We start from the raw sequence: 27,548 nt of genomic DNA, 5'->3' as shown, positions 1-27,548 counted from the left end.
AGACTGTGGTTAATTATACAGGTTCATTAAAGGTGGCCAGTCATGTAACATAAATATGACATTTTTGTTTACCTGGTGTAAAAACTGCTGTTCTCTTGAATCCGGCGATGTTTTTCTTGTGTTCCTGGGTCTCCCTGTTCCTGAGATATGACCTCCTCTTCCTCTAGGCTTTCATGCATGTAGGTGTGGTTTACAGGAAGACACCACTGATGAGCCACATCCACTTCTAGAGCAAGACCAGATTTAGAAACAGGGAATAGACGGGCGTATCTCAGTTACAGAGAGGTGTGCAAACAAAAGAATAACATCGCCGGATTCAGGAGAACAGAGGCATTTACACCAGGTTCAAAAAATACATATTTATGGCAAATGATGAGTCCTCTTTAAAGAAGTTGTGTCATGAAGACTAATAGGATTTACAGTTGATCTTCTTGAAATCCTACTCTATGAGCGTCCATGGAGAGCTGCAGATGATTTTGTCTACTACATAAGATCATAGATCCTGTTTAGCCTGTGTTATCACAGTCTGGGATCTCAAGAGGACCCTTTGATTTTCTAGTGGTCTTCTTCCATGTATCTGACCATGTGACCACGATCGGAAACATTTCTAAATCTATAGGAATAGAAATACACTGTGCAGAACACAGACATTGAAATTCGTGCTGCTGACAATGGAGTCAATTCATAATATATTTATGGCCAAACTATGTAAAAAAACTTTTAGAAGTTAATCCATGAAAATAAATCCAGCACTTCTAAAAAAATACCTTTTATTACTTAAAGTTAAAAAAATAAAGTAAAAAAGGGGGACATTGCAAGTAGCGGTTTACACGTTTCGAGGATAAATGCCTCTTCATCATAACCTTGAAACACATAAACTGCTATATTTGTAACATCCCTCTTTTTTACTTTATTTTTTAACTTGAAGAATTAATAACGGGAGGATCAGGGATCGGGACACAGACCGGCCTTACAGGGTCCACACTGCCCGCTGCACGGACAAGGAAACTGCCAACAAAGGGACATTCGGGCCCCAAACCAGCTCCAAGGTATGGGCACCCAACCACACTGAGGGTGCCGGGGACAAAGCAATAGTCATCAAACTGGCACTGAAAATACAGGGACCTGAACCAGCCATCCAAGGGTTCACAGTGAGTACAGACTGTGAACTTTTAATCCATGGTGTGGCCTCCCTTCTTCGGCAAAAGTCTGCACCATACATCCCCCGGTGCTCAGCCCTACCTGCGGAGGGTCTACCACCACAGCTGCCACTACCACCAGCCCTAGGGATAACGGACTTAGCAGTGGCGGTTCCACTATCTTAACTGCAACCCGCAAGTGGCGTCGCACAAATGACTTTAAACTCGCCTGTAAATATTCCCCATTAAAAAGCGTCCCCAGGGTCACGGAACCGGGCAATGGCCAGCATTCACCCATGACACTGCATCCCCGTAAATATACGGCCCGGGACCAATTGGTACCATGTTATATTCTGGAGATATTGCTTTAGAGAGGCCATGCCTCCATCATATGATGCCATAAAGAGGTACAGACAATCATGCCATATTAAAAGCACTAGGAGGAGCCATTCAGGCATCACTCTGTCATCCTAACCTTTCTTTTCCTTTACTTAGGGAATCTCACTCCCAGTGAACGAGAGCCTACCACTTCCTACCCAACCACCTCTAGCCAGCCTGAATTATTACCGACCAGCCCTGGTAAGAAATTATACCTTTACATTCATGTACCTATTTTCATTTTATCCACTCCTGGGTTTGGCTCAAAGAAAAATTGAATATGTGATCCTAGCCGTAGACTATGGTTGATTATACAGGTTAGTTAAAGGTGGCCAGTCATGTAACAAATACGAAATTTTTGTTTACTTGGTGTAAAAACTGCTGTTCTCCTGAATCTGGCGATGTTTTTCTTGTGTTCCTGGGTCTCTCTGTTCCTGAGATATGGCCTCCTCTTTCTCTAGGCTTTCATGCATGTAGGTGTGGTTTACAAGAAGACACCACTGATGAGCCACACCCACTTCTAGAACAAGACCAGATTTAAATACAGGGAACAGACAGGCGTATCTCAGGAACAGAGAGGCGCGCAAACAAAAGAATAACATCGCCGGATTCAGGAGAACAGAGGCATTTACACCAGGTTCAAAAAATACATGTTTATGGAAAACGATGAGTCCTCTTTAAAGAAGTTGTGTCATGAAGACTAATAGGATTTATGGTTGATCTTCTCTAAGTCCTACTCTATGAGCCTCCATGGAGAGCTGCAGATGATTTTGTCTACTACATAAGATCATAGATCCTGTTTAGCCTGTGTTATCACAGTCTGGGATCTCAAGAGGACCCTTTGATTTTCTAGTGGTCTTCTTCCATGTATCAGGCCATCTGACCACGATCGGAAACATTTCTAAATCTATAGGAATAGAAATACGCTGCGCAGAACACAGACATTGAAATTCGTGCTGCTGACAATGGAGTCAATTCATAATATATTTATGGCTAAACTATGTAAAACATGAAACACTTGTAGAAGTTAATCCAGGAAAATAAATCCAGCACTTCTAAAAAATTACCTTCTATTATATAAAGTTAAAAAAATAAAGTAAAAAGAGGGACATTGAAATAAGCGGTTTACACGTTTCGAGGATAAATGCCTCTTAAGCATAACCTTGAAATGCATAAACCGGTATATTTTTAACATCCCTCTTTTTTTCTTTATTTTTAACTTGAAGAATTAAAAGTTCATTTTTTTTAGAAGTGCTGGATTTATGTTCTTGGATTATCCATTTGGAACTTTTTACCAGGTGCACTCTTATGGTCAGGCGAGCCTGAGCTTTACTTACGGTTTAATTCTTATCCGGGATTAATTTACCTACTTTACAATTTGGAGATTATATACCATTATTTAATAGTTGCCCTGAAAACTCATATCCGGTATTAACAAGCTGCTACAGCTCTCTTGTCAGGCATACAAATGTGGACAGTAGATGTCATTTTTATCACAAATGTAAAAGCAGGTTACAGATAATAATATTATGCATATATACAAATTCTGAGCAAAATTCACTCCTTGTATGCCACTTAAACCCCAAATTAACTGTCTACCTCGGACTGGCGGGTGTCCGCAACATGCCATGACAGATGAGCATGGACCAACAACTGTGAGGCACATTGCAAAATAGACTAGTAACAATGAGGATGTAAAAAAGAGAGGAGGACTCTGACTATAAGGAGCGGATAAGGAGTGGGTCAGTCACAAAGGAAGTAATCCACTAATCGTATATATATATATATATATATATATATATATATATATATATATATATATATATATAATATATATATATACTGTATATATATATATATATATATAATGTGTGTGCATTCATTTAATCTATAGATGGGAAAAAGGCTCACTATTAGCCGAAACGCGTTATTTACGCCTGTACCCTTATGATGTGGAATAAAGTGTAAAAAATTCCAGAAGATTTGGAGTGCCAGTCCTTTGTTCAAGTTATAAGGAGCGGGGGATGAGACACCTTATGACACAAACTTGTGTCTTGTTCCTCTCTGGTCCCTAAGCTCCTCTAATGTCCCTATATGAATCCTTCTTCTCATCGCTGTCACATGCCTAGTCTGGCCCTCCATCCACCCTAGTGGATAGTGACAAGACCGGTGATTACACTAGATGTCACAACTACAGTAACGGCATACAGGGGAACATAGACAAAAAAAGCATTTAGTGAGCCACCAATTGGGCAAGTTCTCCCACTTAAAAAGATGAGGTCAGCCTGTAATTGACATCATAGGTGACCACAACTATCAGAGATAAAATGAGGAGAAAAAAGTCCAGAAAATTACCTTGTCTGATTTGGCAATAATTTTTTTGCAAATTATGGTTGAAAATAAGTATTTTGTCACCTAAAAATATGCAAGATTCCTGGATGTCACAGACCTGTAACTTCTTCTTTAAGAGGATCCTCTGTCCTCCACTCATTACCTCTGTCCTCCACTCATTACCTGAAGTAATGGCACCTGTTTGAAATTATCAGTATAAAATACACCTGTTCACAACCTCAAACAGTCACACTCCAATCTCCACTATAGTGAAGACCAAAGAGCTGTCGAAGGACACCAGAAACAAAATTGTAGCCCTGCACCAGGCTGGAAAGACTGAATCTGTAATAAGCAAGCAGCTTGGTGTGATGAAATCAACTGTGGGAGCAATAATAAGAAAATGGAAGACATACAAGACCACTGATAATTCCCCTCTATCTGGGGCTCTGCTCAAAATCTCAACCCGTGGGGTCAAAATGATCACAAGAACGGTGAGAAAAAAATCCCAGAACCACAATGCAGTGCCTACTCTCAGGGACCTGGAACACCAGTGACACCTGCACACGCCAAAATTTCAGTTTCCACTCCAGAACAGGGGTAATTAGCTAGTCACACACAAAGGGATGGCCACCCAAAGGGCGGAGCCAGTCCAGGGGACTAGACAGCCTGGTGGGAGGGGACAGTAGTCAGTCGAGGAGAGAGGAGAGTGAGGTGCCTAGGGCTGGGTCAAGTAACGATGACCTGAGGGCACAGAAGAGTGGTCGCCAGAGTAGGTACACCTGAGTACCACTGGGACCAGAGCTCCGACGAGGCACAGGGCCCTAGGTCAGGCGTCAGTTTCACACAAACGGGAAAATACCTGCACAGTGAGGGAACCTTCATGGACCTCACTGACCCGCAGATCCGGGGGCATCAGCAGTAACTGGAGGATCAAGGATCGGGACACAGACCGATCCTACAGGGTCCACACTGCCCGCCGTACGGACAAGGAGACTGCCAACAAAAAGGACAGTCAGGCCCCAAACCAGCTCCAAGGTACAGGGACCCAACCACACTGAGGGTACCGGGGACAGAGCAATCGAGTCATAAACTGGCACTGAAAATACAGGGACCTGAACCAGCCGTCCAAGGGTCTACAGTGAGTAAAGACTGTTAACTGATAATCCATGGTGTGTCCTCCCTTCTTCAGCGAAAGTCTCCACCATACATCTCCAGGGGCTCAGTCCTACCTGCGGAGGGTCTACCACCACAGCTGCCACTACCACAAGCCCTAGGGATAACGAACTCAGCAGCGGCGGTTCCACTAGCTTAACCGCAACCCGCAGGTGACGTCACACCAATGACTTTAAACTCCCCTGTAAATACTCCCCATTAAAAAGCGTCCCCAGGATCACGGAACCGGGCAACGGCCAGCATTCACCCGTGACATAGCATCCCCGTAAATATACAAAAACTTGTGAACAAGAAGGGGTATTTATCATGGTTTTTTTAAGTAAAACTACTGTACCACAGTTGTGAAAAAGTATACAGTTTTTATTATTAGAAAAAGTGCAAATATCAAAAATCACATGTGATGACAGTTAGTAGTTAGACATACATAGTTAAAATCCAATTAGATGAGACAGAGAGAAAAAAGGTCCCAGGGAGGGAGACAGACTACCCCTTAACTAAAACTGGTAAGAAAGTAGTATTACTATATCCCGGGGGGGCATATAAGTAACCAGAAGATATCAATAGTATACCCCCTGGGCTAGTGGAGTGATGGAATGTCCATACATTAAACAGTAACCAACAGGATAAGGTCCAGATCAGGGCCTGAATACACCAGTATGTAACACCACCAAAATAATCTCAGAGGAAAAAAAATAAATAAATAATTCATATAGTGGTGGGTAAAATGGCACCTGAAGGACCTACCTGTGGTATGTATAGCACCCAGAAAGGGAGTCTGTCAGCCTCACATGTGGACCCGGTCCCGACACGTGTTTCGCATGTGCTTCAACGGGAGACCGTAAATATACGGCCCGGGACCAATTGGTACCATGTTGTTATATTATGGAGACATTGCTTTAAAGAAGTCATGCCTCCATAATATGATGCCATAAAGAGGTAAAGACAATCATGCCATAATAAAAGCCTGAGGAGGAGCCATTCAGGCATCACTCTGTCATCCTAACCTTTCTTTTCCTTTACTTAGAGAATCTCACTCCCAGTGAACGAGAGCCTACCACTTCCTACCCAACCAGCTCTAGCCAGCCTGAATTATTACCCACCAGCTCTGGAAAGAAATTATACCTTTACATTCATCTATTTTATTTTTATCCACTCCTGGGTTCGGCTCATGCAAAAATTGAATATGTGATCCTAGCTGTAGACTATGGTTGATTATACAGGTTAGTTAAAGGTGGCCAATCATGTGACATAAATGTCCTGTGTGGTTCCAGTGCCGAAGATCTCACATCCCAGGGAGCCTAACCACTATAGACCTGTGGCTCTGACTTCTCACCTGATGAAGAGCATGGAGAGGCTTATCCTGTATCATCTCCGTCCTGCGGTGGGCCCAGTGCTGGACCCCCTGTAGTTTGCCTACCAGCCCGGTATTGGGGTGGAGGATGCTGTCATCTATCTGCAGCATCGATGTCTTTCACACCTAGAGCAAGCAAGAAACATTGTGAGGGCAGTAACGTAGCTAGCGGGGGGGCAGAGGGTGCGGCCGCCCCGGGCCCCATGCTCAGAGGGGGCCCACCCGGAGCTGCGATACCATTAACTATATCAGCGTGCACAGCGCGCAGATATAGTTAAATGGGCCCGCAAAATCCCTGGAAGCCGCACAGATGCACTTCCGTGTGACCTCCGTCGGGTGCCCGTCCAGTCTGTGTTCCGCTATCGCACCAGCCCTGCGGCTGCCCGCACTGCAGTGTGTCAGCATATGCCTGCACTGCAGGCAGCCACGGGGATGACGAGTGCTGCTGTCAGGAGGTTAGATGAGATCATTACCTGCTGTGACGATATCCTGCTCTCCTGACGTCAGCGCTGTCACTACCTTCTAGGTCCGCCGCGTTCTCACATCAAGTGTCGCGGGTGGCCCGAGACTGTTACTAGCGGTGACGTCACGGGCTCCTGCGTATCGCTGAAAACGCTGCGGGCATAGAAGTCAGTGACAGCGCTGACGTCAGGAGATCATCACAGCAGGTAATGTACCTCGCTAACCTCCTGACAGCAGCGCTCGTCATGCCCTGCAGTTACCTGGGCTGACCTATTGATGTTAGCTCAGGTCACTGCACTGCTTTCCCAACCAATGGGTTGAGAGAGCAGTTCTTCATTGACTGGGACAGTGGCTATGGTATGGATCGTCGTGGGACCCCCTTATTAGATTACGCCGGACCCGGATTTGATTGTTCTTTTCAATAAAATGGTGAAAGAGGGAATGTTTTGGGGAGTGTTTTTTCAAATAAAAAAAAATAGACAACAAAAAAAGTTTTATTACTGACTGGGTATGTGATGTCAGGTATCTGATAGACACGTGACATCACTAACTCCAGGGCCTGATGCCAGGTGACATTACAGATCTGGCATCAACCCCATATATTACCCCGTTTGCCACTGCAGCAGGGCAACAGGATGAGTTGGGGGCGAAGAGCCAGGATTGGCACATCCAATGGATGCGCCACTTCTGGGGTGGCTGTGGCCTACTATTTTTAGGCTGGGGAGTGTCCAATAACAGTGGACCTCCCTAGTCTGAGAATACCAGACCACAGCTGTTTGCTTTACCTTGGCTGGTGATCCAATTTGGGGGGGACCCCGTGTTTTTTTGTTTTAAATTATTTATTTAATTTAAAATAACAGCGTGGGGTGCCCTCAGTTTTGGATTACCAGCCAAGGTGAAGCTGCCAGCTGTGGTTTACAGGCTGTAGCCGTTTGTTTTACCCTAGCTGGCTACAAAAGATTGGGGGACCTCACGTCGTTTTTTTTTAATTTATTTATTTTTTGGCTAAATACAAGGCTAAGCACCCTTTAGTGCCACATGAAAGTCACTAAAGGGTGTCAGCTTAGAATATGCAGGGGGGTAGGACATATTATATTATAATATATATATATATATCTCCATCTATCCCTCCATTCATTCATTCATCCCTCTATCTTTCTGTCTATATCTATCTATCCATCTCTATATCTACTCATTTATCTTTCTTGCTGCTTCCGTTTTTTGCGGTCGCAAAAAAACGGAAGGCACACGGATGACACACGGACCGTATACGGAACGGATGTCACACGGATGCATCCGTGAAAAAAACGGACCGTTTTTTTCGGCCCGCAAAAACGGAACGGTCATGTGAATCTACCCTAAAGGAAAGGGAACCTGTCACCTCCAATACGTGATCTGACATATTAGCAGACGCATATTTGCCCTATTAGCAGCTCCCTACCCATCCCTGTGCTGTAGAATTCTGTAATATGAAAGTAATAAAAATCATTTTATTACTTTCATATTTTCTATGTAGATTACAGAGCCGCTGTCACCATGGGCGGCACCTTGCCCTATGGGCGTCTGCATACTTTCCGTGGTATCACGCCCCTGTGGGCGTGATACCATGGAGTCACATGAGCAACGTCCCAGTCGCTCATTCTATCCTGTGCGCGTTTATACTTACCATTGCAGCAGACTTCTCTTCCGGGTTCTCCTTGTCAGTTTCAGATGTGCACTGCACATGCGCAGTGTTCGTCTAAAGCCGGCGAGTGAACACCCGGAAAAGAAGCCTGCCGCAATGGTAAGTATAAACACCCGCAGGATAGAATGAGCGACGGGGACGTAAAAGGTGAACAATTCCATCCAAAAGAATGTGAGCTGTAAGTCACCATCTATAACTCTACTGTGATCTCTTGTATGTGCTGCAAGACCGATATCTACCTCTATATTGTCACCATATAGTGGTAATATCCGTGTCATCTGCTGAGGTTCCACTATACCCACGATTAGTCTGCGCCACAGTAGTTATCATGGTTACCTGGTAAGGGGCACACTCAGATGTTTTGCCCCCCCTGAGCTGAAACCCTAGCTACGCCACTGTGTGAGGGTTATGTTTTTTGAATATGTTTTTTGAATTCTCCAGTGCTTTCAATACCATCCATCCAGCCTGCTCTGCTGAGAGAGAAGTTGGGAGGGAGCAGGTGTGGACAATCAGTTGACGGCATGGATAATCAATTACCTCACCAACAGGCCACAGTATGTGAGGTTTTACGACTGTGTCTGATGTGGTGGTCTGCAGCACTGGGGCACCACAGGGCACGGTCCTCTCACCCTTTTTGTTTAGTCTGTATACGTTGGACTTTAGGTACAACTCGGACCACTGCTATCTTCAGAAGTTCTCGGATGGTACGGCAATTATTGGATGCGTATCTGACGGGAATGATGAGGAATATAAGGGTGTCATCAGTGACTTTGTTGGCTGGTGTGAGATCAATGCTCTACAAGTAAATACCAACAAGACGAAGGTTATGGTTATTGACCTTGGGAGGAAGTCACCCCCTATAGTTCTGGTGAACATCCAGGGAAAAGAGACAGTGGACTCTTACAAGTACCTGGGTGTCCACCTCAACAAAAGGATGGACTGGACTATGAATACAGACGCACTGTATAAGAAGGGCCAGAGTCGACTCCACCTATTGAGAAGGCTAAGGTCCTTCGGTGTCTGTAGGACCCTGTCTAGAACATTCTATGACACGGTGGTAGCATCTGCCTTTTTTTATGGAGTGTTTTCTTGAGGGGTTGGTTGTACTGAAAGGGACAGAAACAGGATCGACTAACTGGTACGGAGGTCAAGCTCTGTGCTGGGTTGTCCTCCGGAGTCTGTGGCTATGGTGGGTGAGAGGAGGATGTTATCAAAGCTGACAGCTATCATAAAAAAAAACCCTTCACCCTCTGCATGGAACTGTGGAGGGTCTGAATAGCTCCTTCAGTCACAGACTTCAGGACAGAGCGCTTTCGTAGGTCCTTCATTCCAACTGCAGTTAGATTGTATAATAAATTGTGAAAATTGTAAAGTTATCTTTAAATGGATAATTCAACTACATAGCCATTGCTAATATGTGTGTGTATATATATATATATATATATATATATATATATATTATATAAAACTTTTTAATTCTGTGCAAATTTTCTCATTGTGGGATCAATAAAGTTTTATCTATCTATAAATATGACATTTTTGTTTACCTGGTGTAAAAACTGCTGTTCTCTTGAATCCGGCGATGTTTTTCTTGTGTTCCTGGGTCTCCCTGTTCCTGAGATATGGCCTCCTCTTCCTCTAGGCTTTCATGCATGTAGGTGTGGTTCACAAGAACACACCCACTTCTAGAACAGGGCCAGATTTAAATACAGGGAATAGATGGGCGATTCTCAGTTACAGAGAGGTGTGCAAACAAAAGAATAACATTGCCGTATTCTGGAGAACAGAGGCATTTACACCAGGTTCAAAACTTACATATTTATGGCAAATGATGAGTCCTCTTTAAAGAAGTTGTGTCATGAAGACTAATAGGATTTACAGTTGATCTTCTTGAAATCCTACTCTATAAGCCTCCATGGAGAGCTGCAGATGATTTTGTCTACCAGAGAAGATCATAGATCCTGTTTAGCCTGTGTTATCACAGTCTGGGATTGTGAGAGGACTCTTTGATTTTCTAGTGGTCTTCTTCCATGTATCTGACCATGTGACCACGATCGGAAACATTTCTAAATCTATAGGAATAGAAATACACTGCGCAGAACACAGACATTGAAATTCATGCTGCTGACAATGGAGTCAATTCATAATATATTTATGGCCAAACTATGTAAAACATGAAACACTTGTAGAAGTTAATGTAAGAAAAGAAATCCAGCACTTCTAAAAAATGTACCTTCTATAACTTAAAGTTAAAAAAATAAAGTAACAAAGAGGGACATTGTAAGTAGCGGTTTACATGTTTCGAGGATAAATGCCTCTTAATCATAACCTTGAAATACATAACCCGCTATAAATTGTAATGTCGCGGGCGGAGGGGTTGGGAACGCCGATCGCCTGGGAATCGCGGGCGCTCGGGTCCGGTGCTTCTGCTCCTTATTTACCCGATGTGTACTCCGGCTTCATGCGCAGGGAGCCAACACTGACAGCCGGAGAGCGGCGGACACTAGTAACCAAGATAAATATCGGGTAACAAAGCAAAGGGCTTCGCTTGGTTACCCGATATTTACCTTGGTTACAGCTTACTGTAGGCTGCCAGAAGCCGGCTCCCTGCACATTCAGATCGTTGCTCTCTCGCTGTCAAACACAGCGATGTGTGCTTCACAGCGGGAGAGCACCGTCCAAAAAATGAACCAGCACTGTGTGTAACGAGCAGCGATCTCACAGCAGGGGCCAAATCGCTGCTCAGTGTCAAACACAGCAAGATCGCTAATGAGGTCACTGCTGCGTCACAAAAAGCGTGACTCAGCAGCGATCTCTCTATGTGAGAAGCACCCCTAACTCTTGCTAAAATAAATAGCAAAAACTGACTAGGAAGATAAATCTTCCTTATCTGAAGGCACAAACAATACAGGATAGATGCAAAAAAACCTTCAGAGATAAGCAAATAACACATGAAAAAGTATGAAGCAAAATCATGAACTTAGCTTATCTTGGTAGTGGGGAAGCCAGAGGGACAAGAGACAGACTCCTATAGTCTCTGGAATTTTCAGACAACTGGCAGGTATAAACAGCCAGCACACACCTATATCCAAAATTAAGGTTTGAGCTGCAAACCAGGTGTGTAGAACTGGGGATAGAATTTAACCACTAACCTCAGCGAACACAGGAGGTAGTCCAAGAGCGGAACTCCACCAGACAATATTCACAACAGTACCCCCCCCTTGAGGAAGCGGCACTGAACACTCACCAGGACTTCCAGGACTATCCGTATGTGACTGATGAAAGACACGAACAAGCTCATCAGCATGAACCTCAGAGGCTAATGCCCAAGAGTTATCCTCTTGTCCATATCCCTTCCACTTCACAAGGTACTGTAGTCCAAGTCGAACAAGACAATAATCCAGGATCTTCTCCACCTCATACTCCAACTCACCATCAACCACCACTGGGTCAGGAGGGGCCGCAATGGTTAACATAAGCTCAACATGTCTCCTTAACAAGGATTTATGGAAAACATTATGGATCTTGAAAGTATTCGGAAGAGCCAAACGAAAAGAGACAGGATTAACCCCTACACGACCGGCCAATTTTTCGCTTTCCGTTTTTTTTTTCGCCATTCTTTTTCTGAGAGATGTAACGTTTTTATTTTTCAGTCAATATGGTCATGTGAGGGCTCATTTTTCACGGAATGAGCTGTACTTTTAAATGAAACCATAGGTTTTACCAAATAGTGTACTGGAAAACGGCAAAAAAATTCCAAATGCAGAAAAATTGCAAAAAAAGTGCGATAGCACTATTGTTTTTGAGATATTTTATTCACTGTGTTCACTCTATGGTAATACTAATGTGTGGGTGTGATGCCTCAGGTCAGTGTGAGTTCGTAGACACCAAACATGTATAGGTGTACTTTTATATAAGGGGTTAAAAAAAATTCGGAAGTTTGTCTGAAAAAAGTGGCGCACGTTTTATGCCATATTCCGTGACCCGTAGCGTTCTCATTTTTTCGGGATCTATGGCTCAGTGATGGCTTATTTTTTGCGACTCAAGCTGACGGTTTTAACGATACAATTTTTGCGCAGATGCTACGTTTTGATCGCCTGTTATTGCATTTTGCGCAAAAGTTGTGGCGACAAAAAAAACTTCATTTTGGCGTTTGGACTTTTTTTGCCGCTACGCAGTTTACTGATCAGATTAATTGATTTTATATTTTGATAGATCGGGCGATTCTGAACGCGGCGATACCAAATGTGTGTATATTTTTAATTTTTTTAACCCTTTAATTTTCAATGGGGCGAAAGGGGGGTGATTTGAACTTTTTGTTTTTTGGTTTTTTTTTTAATTTTTTTTTTAATTTTTTTCACTTTTTTTTTATTTTACTAGTCCCCCTAGGGGGCTATAGCGATCAGCAATCCGATCGCTCTGCACTATCTGCTGATCACAGCTACACAGCTGTAAACATGCAAAAAGGAGAACAGTCGAGTGTATATGCAAATAGAAATTTATTTATTATCAAGAGAGACAAACGCAAAACAGCAATATAAAGGGAGTTAAAAACTACCACTGAATCAAGGGGGGCAAACACTGATGAAAATGTACAATACAGTTGTTATCAATAGCCGTGGGAGAGGTGAACATATATGGCTATTCTGTTAAACCATCAAAAATAGATGTGATATAATAATAATATCTATTGTTCACACTCTCTACTAGTCGTGGGAGAGGCATGCGGTTTAAAACAATGAGGGAAACAATTAGCCGTGGGAGGAGAGGTGCTGGATGTTTTAACAATCCTCTAGTCCTAGCATGAGGGAAGGTAAAGGTATACTAACAGATAATCAAACTCACTGGGGTAGGTGGAAAATATCAATACTCTATTTAACTGACAATTGCAGTGTATATACTGGTAGAGCCCAACCCCACCCAGGTATGTAAAAAACCCATATCAACAGTATCCAACCACAGGCCAATAGTTACCAATAGTTCTATGGCAGACAAATTATCACACAGTCTAAAGTGCAAGTGCATATCAATAGAACATGTCCAATGTCAGAGAAAAAAAAAAAAAAAATCACAGTAAAAAACCACATGCCAACAAGAAACCAGCCATGGAAGTCACAGGTATAGAATCACATGATGCACATACCCAAAGAGGAGGACAGGATCGCCACCAACGCGCGTTTCGCGAGGTGTTGTTGCTTCTTCAAGGAGGAGACCCCTGTAAACAGCAGATACGTGCACTTCCTGCTTCCCTGGCCTCTGTACAAAGAGAAAGTGAAAGTGGTTCATGTCTAGCACAGGAGTCATCACATGACCCTGTGCTACCATGACAACCACCGGAAGTCACGTGATCATGTCACGTGACTTCCAGTATCGGGCGGTAAGTAAAACTTTACCGCGATCGTGTTTATAATGGCGCTGTCACATATTGACAGCGCCATTACAGGGGTTAATGGCACGAGCAGATAGCGATTCTGCTCGTGCCTAGCAGGCACACATCTCAGCTGTGAAAATCAGCTGAGATGTGCGCCGATCGCGGCATGCTGCTGCCGGCAGACCGCGGGCAGTAACGTTATGACCACTAGGACGTAATTTTACTGCCCGCGTTCGTTAAGGGGTTAATCACCTCCACTATACGATAAGGGCCAATAAAACTAGGCTTAAACTTAGGTGAAGATACCCGCAAAGGAATAAATCTGGAGAAAGCCAAACCAGATCACCCACACGAAGCCAAGAACCAACACACCGATGTCGGTTAGCAAACCGCTGGACACTCTCCTGAGACTGAGCCAAATTATCAACCACACGGTCCCAGATCAGTTGCAAACGCTGAACCACCGAATCAACACCCGGGCAGGCAGAAGGCGCAACCTGCCCAAAGGAAAAGCGAGGATAAAATCCAAAATTGCAAAAGAAGGGGGACACCAAAGTGGCCAAACTGGCCCGATTGTTAAAGGGAACCTGTCAGCAGAAATTTTGCCCTAAACCTAAAAGTTTCCCCTTCTGCAGCTCGTGGCCTGCATTCTAGCAAGGTTCCTATAGTTATTCTGCCCCCTTTTAGATCAAAATAAATAGTTTATAAAGTGGTACCTTTCAGTTTGAAAATCTTGTTAATGGTACATGGGGGCGGGCTGTCTGATGTCCGTTACTGTCCCTCCTGCCGCTTTAGGCCACCCCCCAACGCTCATTTACATACCTCAGGACGCCGCCCAGTGCGTCCGATGTCTCGCGCATGCGCCGTGCCACTGTTGCGGGACTGTGCACAGTGGGACCGCTGGTTACGTTGCGCAGGCACAAGATTATGGGCAGTGCTGTGATTTTCATCAGCAAGCTCCAGCCCATAATCTCATGCCCGCGCTTTCCCCTCTGCCTCCACCGTTCTGCGCATGCCCTGGCCAGATGACCAGATGATCGGGGGTGTCCTGCTCTGCTCCTCCCATCTATTTCCTGCTCCAGGGCTAGATGGGAAAGAGGTGACGTTGGGTCATCTGGCCAGGGCATGCGCAGAACGGTCAGCAGAAGAAAATTTCTGAGAGAAGAAGGCGCATGGTCTCAATTTAGAATCCTTAGGATCCCTCTGGGACAGAACAGCCCCGGCACCAATGTTAGAGGCATCAATTTCAACTTGAAAGGGGCAAAACAAATCCGGTTGACACAAAACAGGAGCCGAAGTAAAATGTCTCTTAAGCTCCCGAAAAGCAGAAACCGCCTCAGGAATCCAGTTCTCCACATCAGCCCCTTTTCTTTTCAGATCAATGAGCGGTTTAACGATACTAGAAAAATTTGCAATAAATTTCCGATAGAAGTTAGCAAACCCCAAAAATTTCTGGAGACCTTTGACAGAAGAGGGTTGAACCCATTGGTGAATAACCTGAACCTTCTCCTGTCCATCTCAATGGTGAAAGGAGACAAAATGAAACCCAAAAAAAACCCTTCTGAACCCCAAAAAGGCACTTGGACCCCTTGACAAGCAAGGAATTATCGCGAAGGACCTGAAAAACCTTCCTGACCTGGTCCACATGAGAATCCCAATCCGGGGAAAAAATCAAAATGTTGTCCAGATACACAATCAAAAACTTGTCGATAAAACAACAAAAAATATCATGCATGAAGGACTGGAAAACAGATGGGGCATTAGTAAGTCCGAACGGCATCACGGTGTATTCGAAATGGCCTTCGGGCGAATTGAATTCCGTTTTCCATTCATGACCCTGCTTAATACGAACCAGATTATATGCCCCCCTCAAATCAATCTTAGTGAACCAGCATGCTCCCTTAATTCTGGCGAACAAGTCAGAAATGAATAGCAACTGATATTGGAATTTCACCGTAATCTTGTTCAACTGACGATAATCAATGCAGGGTCTCAGGGAGCCATCCTTCTTAGAAACAAAAATGAACCCCGCGCCCAAAAGGTAAAGAAGAAGGTCTGATGTGTCCCTTCTCCAAGGCCTCCCTAATATAAGCCCTCATAGCCTCGTGTTCTGGCACAGACAGATTGAAAAGTCTTCCCTTAGGGAACCTACTACCTGGTATCAAGTCAATGGCACAGTCACACTCCCTATGCACAGGAAGCGGACCAGATTTAGGTTCATCAAAAACCTCCTGAAAATCAGACAGGAACTCAGGGATCCCTGAAACAGATGCGGAAATTGTCCTCAGAGGCAAAGCATTATGTTTTCCCTGACAGCCTCAACTAATAACAGACATGTTCTGCCAATCCAATAGCAGATTATGAGTCTACAGCCATGGGTACCCCAACACGACGACAACATGCAAATCTTGCAAACAAGAAACTGACACTCCTCAGAATGATCCGGAGCCATACGCATAGTCAAGACCGTCCAAAACTGCGGCTTATTCTTTGCCAAAGGAGTTGCATCAATCCCTCTCAAAGGAATAGGGACTTGCAAGGACTGCAACGGAAAGCCACAACTCCTGGCAAACTTCAAATCCATGAGATTCAATGCAGCACCCGAGTCAACAAAAGCCATTACAGCAAAAGATAACTGCAACTTCCTGCTCTCTGTCCTCCCTTCCAACACTCTTGCACCCCTCCAATCTATCCTAAACTCTGCGGCCCGCTTAATCCACCTCTCCCTACGCTATTCCCCAGCCTCGCCACTCTGCCAATCCCTTCACTGGCTTCCCATCGCCTAACGACTCTAGTTCAAAACATTAACCATGACATACAAAGCCATCCACAACCTGTCGCCTCCTTACATCTGTGACCTAGTCTCCAGGTACCTACCTGCATGCAACCTCAGATCCTCACAAGCTCTCCTTCTCTACTCCTCTCTTATCTCTTCTTCCCACAATCGCGTACAAGATTTCTCCCATGCCTCCCCCATACTCTGGAACGCTCTACCTCAGCATATCAGACTCTCCCCTACCGTGGAAAGCTTCAAGAGGAACCTCAAGACCCACCTCTTCCAACAAGCCTACAACCTACAATAGCCCTCAGTCCAGGACACCACTGTGCAACCAGCTCTGTCCTCACCTATTGTACCATCACTAGAGATGAGCGAACCGGTCCCGGTTCGGCTCGAGGCCGGTTCGCCGAACGGGGGTCCCGTTCGAGTTCGGTTCGTCGAACGTTCGACGAACCGAACTCGAACGTATAGGCTATAATGGGAGGCAATCACAAACACATAAAAATGCATTATAAATGTACACAAACAGTTAATAAACATTGCCATAACACTTACCGGTCCTCGCGATCCCTTCTGCACTCTGTCTCCTGCCGCTATTCCATCCGATGATCGCTGAATCCTCCCGGTGACCTGCACTGCCAGCAGAGAAGCAGGACCTATCGTGACGTCAAAATAGCCATGTGACCAGTCACGTGGCTATTATCTCATTGGCTACAGACTGGTCACATGACTATGACACGTCATGTAGGACCTGCGAGTGCATCTCTCCGGTACACGGTGCACATATGTGTATCGCCGTGTACCGGCGACATGCTCTAGCACACGGTCGACTCCCCGTTCCGTTAGGGACCGGCTGACACAGCCGGTCATTAACGGAGATCACCGTTGCCATAGCAACGCAGTTAGCGGTGACGTCACCGCTAACCGCGGCTCCGGGAGCACCGTTGCTATGGTAACGCGTCTGTCAGCGTTACCGCTAGCAGCCAGCAGTGATCACTCACGGAGTGAAGGCTGCACGCTGCTTCCCGATTGTAGTGAGCATTGTAGTTAGGATGGAGGTTCCCCAGCCCCAAGTGATGCCCCTCACTACAATCGTCACTACTACTACACTAGAAAGAAAGAAGACAGAAGAGCAGGATCGTGGAGGGCTGACAGGGGTAATAAAGATGGAGTCTCTAATGTGTCTGTGTATTTATTTCTATTAAAGTATTTTTTCTCTGTGTGGTGTCTTTTTTTAACCCTTTATTGGAGATTCTTAATGGCCGGGTCAAACGTGCCTGACATTAAGAATCTCTGGCTTAATACTGGCTGGTAAAACAAAGCCAGTATTAACTCATGATTACCCAACAAGCCACCCGGCTCCAGGGCTGTTGGAAGAGTTGGATACAGCGCCAGATGATGGCGCTTATATGAGAGCGCCATTTTCTGGGACGGCTGCGGACTGAAATCCGCAGCAGAGGCGCCCACAAACCTCGGGCTAACCTGTGCTGCGGATTCCAATCCCCAGCTGCCTAGTTGTACCCGGCTGGACACAAAAATAGGGCGAAGCCCACGTCATTTGTTTTTTAATTATTTCATGAAATAAGTGAAATAATTAAAAAAAACGGGCTTCCCTATATTTTTGGTTCCCAGCCGGGTACAAATAGGCAACTGGGGGTTGGAGGCAGCCCGTGGCTGCCAGCTGTACCTGGCTAGCATACAAAAATATGGCGAAGCCCACGTCATTTTTTTGCTGGGCAAAAAACTTCTGCATACAGTCCTGGATGGAGTATGCTGAGCCTTGTAGTTCTGCAGCTGCTGTCTGCTCTTCTCCATACAGACAGACAGCAGCTGCAGAACTACAAGGCTCAGCATACTCCATCCAGGACTGTATGCAGAAGTTTTTTGCCCCCTGAAAAAATTATGTGGCTTCGCCATATTTTTGTATGCTAGCCAGGTACAGCAGGCAGGTACGGCTGCCCCCAACCCCCAGTTGCCTATTTGTACCCGGCTGGGAACCAAAAATAAAGGGAAGCCCTTTTTTTATTATTTCATGAATTTCATGAAATAATTAGAAAACAAATGACGTAGGCTTTGCCCCATTTTTGTGTCCAGCCAGGTACAACTAGGCAGCTGGGATTGGAATCCGCACCACCGGTTGGCCTGAGCTTTCTGGGCCCCACTGCTGCGAATTGCAGTCTGCAGCCACCTCAGAAAATGGCATTTTCATAGAAGCGCCATCTTCTGGCGCTGTATCCAACTCTTCCAGCACCTGCCTGCTATACCTGGCTAGCATACAAAAATATGGCGAAGCTCACGTCCTTTTTTTGTAGCTTTTTGGCAAAAAAAAAAAAAAAATGCTTCCCTGGATTTTCCATTGCCAGTGAAGGTAACACCAAGCAGTGGGGGTTAGCAGCCAGTAGCTGCTTGGATTACCCTTAGCTAGCAATACAAAAAATGCAGTGGGAGCTAACATATATTTTTTTTAATTATTTATTTAAATAACTAAAAATAAAATGGGCTTCCCTGTATTTTGATTGCTGGACATCACAGTGCTGTAAAAATAAATCTTTAAAAAAATGACGTAGCGCTCCGCGGTATTTTTGATTCTCAGCGCAGATAAAGCAGACAGCTATGGGTTGCCACCCCCATCTGCCTGCCGTTACCTTGGTTGGCAATCAAAATACAGGGAAGCCCATTAATTTTTTCTATTTAAAAAATAGTTAAAAAAAAAAAATTACGTTGGGTCCCCCCATTTTTGATAGCCAGCTAGGGTAAAGCAGACGGCTGTAGCCTGAAAACCACAGCTGGCAGCTTTACCGTGGTTGGGGATCCAATGTGGAGGTCCCCTCAGGCTCTTTTTTATAATTATTTTATAAATATTAATAATTACACAATAAAAGTAGGGGACCCCCCAAATTGGATCACCAGCCAAGGTAAAGCGGACAGCTGTGGTCTGGTATTCTCAGGGTGGGAAGGTCCATAGTTATTGGGCCTTCACAGCCTAAAAATAGCAGGCCGCAGGCACCCCAGACGTGGCGCATCCACTAGATGCGCCAATCCTGGCGCTTCACCCCAGCTCATCCCGTGCCCTGGTGCAGTGGCAAACGGGGTAATAAATCGGGTTGATACTAGCTGTAAAGTCACCTGAGATCAAGCCCAGCAGTTTGTGATGTCATGGCGTCTATTAGATACCCAACATCATAAACTGTCAGTACTAACAAAAACAAAAAAATCGACAAAAGAAATTTATTTGAAAAAACAGTCCCCAAAACATTTCCTCTTTCACCAATTTATTGTAAGAAAAAAAATAAAGGGGTCCCACGACGACTCTGGACCGTCTAGAATATGGGGGGGAGACACTCAGGGAACGTATCCCCCATTTTCTAGGAGTGCGGACCCTTCATGTGAGGAGTGTGGGTGCAATGAATCTGCCTGCACTCACTCTCCCCGGGTCCACAGCAGCAGAGTCCATGTCGTAATGGTTGCTACCAAAGCTGCAATGCCCTGCTCATGAGGTAAGGGCATGCCTAATCAGGAGAACTACTGTAGAGGAAGCTCTGCTCACTGGTATATAGGTGCTCAGAGGTAATAATAGATAAAATTAGTGAGTAACCTCGGCACTCTATATCTCCCAGACTAAGTCAGTAAGTCACAACGGATAGTAATGCAAAATCACTCTTTATTGGTCCGTATTAAGAAAATTTTTTTTTCATAAGCATATATGTTTTTGTCCAAAACAAGTTACAAATGACGTTTCGGCCTGAGCCTTCGTCAGATTGGACTTATCTGCTTGTAATCATGAAAAATGACAATAATCAGTATCACATAAGAGTGAGGGAACAATAACATAAACTCGAACAATGTAGAGGTACAATTGGGATGCAGCAAAAAAATTGCAACACAGCAAGAAATGAAACACATGATACAAATGTCATAATACAGTACAAGGACAATATAGTAATGACAAATATGGGGTCAGAGTAGACTTAGACAGCTCTGGTACGAAAGAGATGTCAATCATAAAGTAACATGTGCAGTAGGTGTAGAGCTACACTATGCATGGCAGAGCTAATGGGTAGACCGACCATAGAAAAAGTAGAGAAAAAGTGGAGAAAAAGTGGAGAATAAGTGGAACATAAGAGGAGAAAAAGTGGAGAAAAAGTGGAGAAAAAAGTGGAGAAAAAGTGGAGAAAAAGTGGAGAAAAAAGTGGAGAAAAAGTGGAGAAAAAGTGGAGAAAAAGTGGAGCATAAGAGGAGAAAAAGTGGAGAAAAAGTGGAGCATAAGAGGAGAAAAAGTGGAGAAAAAGTGGAGAAAAAGTGGAGAAAAAGTGGAGCATAAGAGGAGAAAAAGTGGAGATTAAGAGGAGAAAAAGTGGAGTAAAAGTGGAGCATAAGAAGAGAAAAAGTGGAGAAAAAAGTGGAGAAAAAGTGGAGAAAAAGTGGAGAAAAAGTGGAGATTAAGAGGAGAAAAAGTGGAGCATAAGAGGAGAAAAAGTGGAGAAAAAGTGGAGAAAAAGTGGAGAAAAAGTGGAGAAAAAGTGGAGAAAAAGTGGAGCATAAGAGGAGAAAAAGTGGAGAAAAAGTGGAGATTAAGAGGAGAAAAAGTGGAGCATAAGAGGAGAAAAAGTGGAGAAAAAAGTGGAGAAAAAGTGGAGAAAGTGGAGAAAAAAATGGAGAAAAAGTGGAGAAAAAGTGGAGAAAAAGTGGAGAATAAGAGGAGAAAAAGTGGAGAAAAAGTGGAGAAAAAGTGGAGAATAAGAGGAGAAAAAGTGGAGAATAAGTGGAGAAAAAAATGGAGAAAAAGTGGAGAAAAAGTGGAGAAAAAGTGGAGCATAAGAGGAGAAAAAGTGGAGAAAAAGTGGAGAAAAAGTGGAGAAAAAGTGGAGCATAAGAGGAGAAAAAGTGGAGAAAAAAGTGGAGAAAAAGTGGAGAAAAAGTGGAGAAAAAGTGGAGCATAAGAGGAGAAAAAGTGGAGAAAAAGTGGAGAAAAAGTGGAGCATAAGAGGAGAAAAAGTGGAGAAAAAGTGGAGCATAAGAGGAGAAAAAGTGGAGAAAAAGTGGAGAAAAAGTGGAGAAAAAGTGGAGAAAAAGTGGAGAAAAAGTGGAGATTAAGAGGAGAAAAAGTGGAGAAAAAGTGGAGAAAAAGTGGAGCATAAGAGGAGAAAAAGTGGAGAAAAAAGTGGAGAAAACGTGGAGAAAACGTGGAGAAAAAGTGGAGATTAAGAGGAGAAAAAGTGGAGAAAAAGTGGAGAAAAAGTGGAGCATAAGAGGAGAAAAAGTGGAGAAAAAAGTGGAGAAAAAGTGGAGCATAAGAGGAGAAAAAGTGGAGCATAAGAGGAGAAAAAGTGGAGAAAAAAGTGGAGAAAAAGTGGAGAAAAAGTGGAGAAAAAGTGGAGCATAAGAGGAGAAAAAGTGGAGAAAAAGTGGAGAAAAAGTGGAGAAAAAGTGGAGAAAAAGTGGAGATTAAGAGGAGAAAAAGTGGAGAAAAAGTGGAGCATAAGAGGAGAAAAAGTGGAGAAAAAAGTGGAGAAAAAGTGGAGAAAAAGTGGCGCATAGGAGGAGAAAAAGTGGAGAAAAAGTGGAGAAAAAGTGGAGCATAAGGAGAAAAAGTGGAGAAAAAGTGGAGAAAAAGTGGAGAAAAAGTGGAGCATAAGAGGAGAAAAAGTGGAGAAAAAGTGGAGAAAAAGTGGAGAAAAAAGTGGAGAAAAAGTGGAGAAAAAGTGGAGGAAAAGTGGAGGAAAAGTGGAGATTAAGAGGAGAAAAAGTGGAGAAAAAGTGGAGAAAAAGTGGAGCATAAGAGGAGAAAAAATGGAGAAAAAGTGGAGAAAAAGTGGAGAAAAAGTGGAGAAAAAGTGGAGCATAAGAGGAGAAAAAGTGGAGAAAAAAGTGGAGAAAAAAGTGGAGAAAACGTGGAGAAAACGTGGAGAAAAAGTGGAGAAAAAGTGGAGAAAAAGTGGAGCATAAGAGGAGAAAAAGTGGAGATTAAGAGGAGAAAAAGTGGAGAAAAAGTGGAGAAAAAGTGGAGAAAAAGTGGAGAAAAAGTGGAGAAAAAGTGGAGCATAAGAGGAGAAAAAGTGGAGAAAAAGTGGAGAAAAAGTGGAGAATAAGAGGAGAAAAAGTGGAGAATAAGTGGAGAAAAAAATGGAGAAAAAGTGGAGAAAAAGTGGAGAAAAAGTGGAGAAAAAGTGGAGAAAAAGTGGAGCATAAGAGGAGAAAAAGTGGAGAAAAAGTGGAGAAAAAGTGGAGAAAAAGTGGAGCATAAGAGGAGAAAAAGTGGAGAAAAAAGTGGAGAAAAAGTGGAGAAAAAGTGGCGCATAGGAGGAGAAAAAGTGGAGAAAAAGTGGAGAAAAAGTGGAGCATAAGGAGAAAAAGTGGAGAAAAAGTGGAGAAAAAGTGGAGAAAAAGTGGAGCATAAGAGGAGAAAAAGTGGAGAAAAAGTGGAGAAAAAAGTGGAGAAAAAGTGGAGAAAAAGTGGAGAAAAAGTGGAGGAAAAGTGGAGATTAAGAGGAGAAAAAGTGGAGAAAAAGTGGAGAAAAAGTGGAGCATAAGAGGAGAAAAAATGGAGAAAAAGTGGAGAAAAAGTGGAGAAAAAGTGGAGAAAAAGTGGAGCATAAGAGGAGAAAAAGTGGAGAAAAAAGTGGAGAAAAAAGTGGAGAAAACGTGGAGAAAACGTGGAGAAAAAGTGGAGAAAAAGTGGAGAAAAAGTGGAGCATAAGAGGAGAAAAAGTGGAGATTAAGAGGAGAAAAAGTGGAGAAAAAGTGGAGAAAAAGTGGAGAAAAAGTGGAGAAAAAGTGGAGAAAAAGTGGAGCATAAGAGGAGAAAAAGTGGAGAAAAAAGTGGAGAAAAAGTGGAGAAAAAGTGGAGCATAAGAGGAGAAAAAGTGGAGAAAAAAGTGGAGAAAAAGTGGAGAAAGTGGAGAAAAAAAATGGAGAAAAAGTGGAGAAAAAGTGGAGAAAAAGTGGAGAATAAGAGGAGAAAAAGTGGAGAAAAAGTGGAGAAAAAGTGGAGAATAAGAGGAGAAAAAGTGGAGAATAAGTGGAGAAAAAAATGGAGAAAAAGTGGAGAAAAAGTGGAGAGAAAGTGGAGAAAAAAATGGAGAAAAAGTGGAACACCCTTTGGTACCTTTCATGTGGCACTAAGGGGTGCTTAGCTTTGTATTTAGCCAAAAAAATGAAAAAAAAATGACATAGGGTTCCCCCTAGTTTTGTAGCCAGCTAGGGTAAAGCAGACGGCTGCAGCCTGCAGACCACAGCTGGCAACCTCACCTTGGCTGGTAATCCAAAACTGAGGGCACCCCACGCTGTTATTTTAAATTAAATAAATAATTAAAAAAAAAACCACGTAGGGGTCCCCCAAAATTGGATCACCAGCCAAGGTAAAGCAGACAGCTGGGGCCTGATATTCTCAGACTAGGGAGGTCCATGGTTATTGGAATCTCCCCAGCCTAAAAATAGCAGGCCGCAGCCGCCCCAGAAGTGGCGCATCCATTAGATGCGCCAATCCTGGTGCTTCGCCCCAGCTCATCCCGCGCCCTGGTGCGGTGGCAAACGGGGTAATATTTGGGGTTAATACCAGATGTGTAATGTCACCTGGCATCAAGCCCTGGGGTTGGTGAGGTCAGGCGTCTATCAGATACCCGACATCACCAACCCAGTCAGTAATAAAAAAAAAATACACGACAAACACATTTTTATTTGAAAAAACACTCCCCAAAACATTCCCTCTTTAACCAATTTATTAGATTGAAAAACAAATCCAGGTCTGGTGTAATCCAAGGGGTTGCCATGACGATGCACACTGTCCCAGTCAATGAAGAGCAGGATGTTCCCCATTGGCTGGGAGAGCAGTGCAGTGACCTGAGCTAACATCAATGGGTCAGCCCAGGTCACTGCAGGGGGGTGACAAGTGCTGCTGTCAGTGAGGTACATTACCTGCGCTGATCTCCAGCACACTGACAGCCCCTGTCACTGAGGTCAATGACCGGCGCCTTCACATCAAGTATCGCGAGAGGTCCGTGACGTCACCGCCAGTGTCAGTCTCGGGTCGGAAGCGATAGGTGATGTGACAAGCGGCGGCCATGGAGGACAGTGACAGCGCTGAGGTCGGGATGGCGGGACTTCATCACCGCAGGTAAGCCGAGCGAGCGAGCGAGCGAGCGGGCGGGCAGGCGGGGGGGGGGGGGTGGATGTGTGTGTGTGTGTGTGTGTTTGTGTATGTGTATGTATGTGTACATGCCGCGGGCAGGAGGGGGTGGAGCGAGCTGAGCGGGAAAGTGTGTGGGCTTCCTGCACGTAACTAAGATAAACATCGGGTTACTAACCAAAGCGCTTTGCTTGGATACCCGATGTTTATCTTGGTTACCAGCTTGTGGCAGGCTGCCAGCGATGGCTCCTGCTCACTGTAGCTGTAAAAAGCCCTGCTTTTTGCTGCTAGAACCGTTCTCGAACGTATCTAGAACTATCGAGCTTTTAGCAAAAAGCTCGAGTTCTAGTTCGATCTCGAACAGCCCAAAAATCACTCGAGCCTAGAACTGGAGAACCACGAACCACGAACCGCGCTCAACTCTAACCATCACCCATTCCCTGTAGACTGTGAACACTCGCGGGCAGGGTCCTCTCTCCTCCTATACCAGTCTGGTTTGTACTGTTAATGATTGTTGTACGTATACCCTCTTTCACTTGTAAAGCGCCATGAAATAAATGGCGCTATAATAAATAATAATAATAATAATAATAACGAGCAGACCAGTGACAGACAACAAAAATTTAGGCTGTATATTATTGATGGAAAAGGAGCTGACAAACCTCGTACTCCACTTAGGACAAGCCGAAATTACATGAGACGGGTCACCGCAATATAAACACAGCCTATTTTTCCATCTGAAACTCTGTCGATCACCACGAGATAACGTATTATCACACTGCATAGGTTCTGAAACGTGATCAACAGATGCAGAAGTCTGATTTCCAGGCTGAAAACTGAGCCGTTCAGATTTACGCTCCCGCAAACGCCTGTCAATTTTAATTGCAAGAAACGTTGAATTATTCAGATCTGACGGCGTGGGGAAACCTACCATCACATCTTTAACTGCTTCAGAAAGGCCTTTTCTGAACAGAGCTGCTAAAGAATCATCATTCCATTTAGTCAACACTGACCATTTTCTAAACTTTTGACAATAAATTTTAGCTGTCTCAGAACCCTGCTGCAAGGCCAGCAAGGCTTTTTCTGCTTGATCTACCAGATTAGGCTCATCATAAAGTAGACCCAAAGCCTGAAAAAAGGAATCAACACTATGCAAAACAGGATTCTCAGATGACAGGGAAAAGGCCCAATCCTGTGGGTCGCCATGCAGCAAGGAAATAATTATCCTAACCTGCTGTACGGCGTCACCAGAGGATTGCGGTTTCAGTGCTAGATATAAGTTACAGTTATTTTTCAAACTCAAAAATGTTGACTGATCACCAGAAAATAAGTCAGGAATAGGAATGTTAGGTTAAAATACAGAAGGCTGAGTAACATAATCTGCTATACCTTGTAGACTGTGAGCCCTCGCGGGCACGGTCCTCTCTCCTCCTATACCAGTCTGTCCTGTACTGTTCATGATTGTTGTACGTATACCCTCATTCACTTGTAAAGCGCCATGGAATAAATGGCGCTATAATAATAAATAATAATAATAATAATAATACCCTGAACTCTGCCCGCAAGCTGGTCCAAGCGAGCAGCCAAATCCTGTGCACTCACACTGAAGAAGTAATCAGACACCCTGATTACAAGAGGGAAAAAAAAAAATTCAAAACACCTTTTTTCCCTGCTTCTGTGGAATAATAATCACTGGCCAGTTGTACTGTTATGATCCGATGTTCAATGACTACAATGAGCACAATCCACCAGAGTCGTAGGTAATAACGTACCAACCGCAAGCCCTGAACTTAACATCACACTAGAAGTAGCTGGGCAGCATACCGGACAATCCTAGATGCCTCAAACCTAGCCAGAGGACTACTTAACCTACAAGGCAGAAAGTGAAAAGGAACTATCTTGCCTCAGAACAGATTTCCCCAAAGAAAATAGGCAGCCTCCCACATGTACGGACTGGGAGCGAAGATGAAAAGACACACACAGTAAGAGCAAGATGGAGCAAAGAGAGGCCACTCTATACTAAATACAAAAGACAGGATAGGGAACTCTTGTGGTCGGTATGAAAAAACCCTATCAAAACTTCCTACACGGAATGTGCAAAAAACAAGGAGTAATCTAATACTCGCACGTTCACAATCCGTACAAGACTCTGGTGAAATTGGAGGAAAAAAACTAGCAATTACCCTGCTGATTAACCCTTGCTAAAATAAATAGCAAAGACTGACTAGGAAGATAAATCTTCCTTATCTGAAGGCACAAACAAAACAGGATAGATACAAAAAAAACCTTCAGAGATAATTCACAGAAGCATAAGCAAATAACACACGAAAAGTATGAAGCAAAACCATGAACTTAACCATGAACTTCCCCCTTGGTAAGGGGAAGCTAGAGGGACAAGAGACAGACTCCTATAGTCTCTGGAATTTTCAGACAACTGGCAGGTATAAACAGCCAGCACACACCTATATCCAAAATTAAGGTTTGAGCTGCAAACCAGGTGTGTAGAACTGGGGATAGAATCTAACCACTAACCTCAGCGAACACAGGAGATAGTCCAAGAGCGGAACTCCACCAGACATTCACAACAAGAAGCATTCCGTTCAGTTGTCCTTACCACAGACCCTTAAAAAGAAGCGAAAATACCCCGTTACACACCCAAGGGCAGAAAACAAAACTGCATACATTGCACGATTGATAGCCCTTGAGATGTTGCCGTATCGGCTTGTGGGAACGGCAGCTTTCCGTGACCTTTTGG

The 27,548-nt window shown here is 44.0% G+C and overlaps 1 protein-coding gene across 1 annotated transcript in view; it reads left to right on the top strand.

Moving 5' to 3' along the window:
• LOC142257600 (uncharacterized) overlaps positions 1 to 27,548 on the top strand; it is a 56,370-nt gene that overhangs the window by 13,938 nt on the left and 14,884 nt on the right. The window contains exon 6 of the mRNA XM_075329736.1: positions 1,635 to 1,718. Within this exon, the coding sequence (XP_075185851.1) occupies positions 1,635 to 1,718 (84 nt within the window). The remainder of the gene's footprint in view (positions 1 to 1,634; positions 1,719 to 27,548) is intronic.

Source organism: Anomaloglossus baeobatrachus, chromosome 12 (assembly GCF_048569485.1).
Source record: "Anomaloglossus baeobatrachus isolate aAnoBae1 chromosome 12, aAnoBae1.hap1, whole genome shotgun sequence".
Classification (NCBI taxonomy): domain Eukaryota; kingdom Metazoa; phylum Chordata; class Amphibia; order Anura; family Aromobatidae; genus Anomaloglossus; species Anomaloglossus baeobatrachus.
This window is presented reverse-complemented; position numbering and strand designations above follow the sequence as displayed.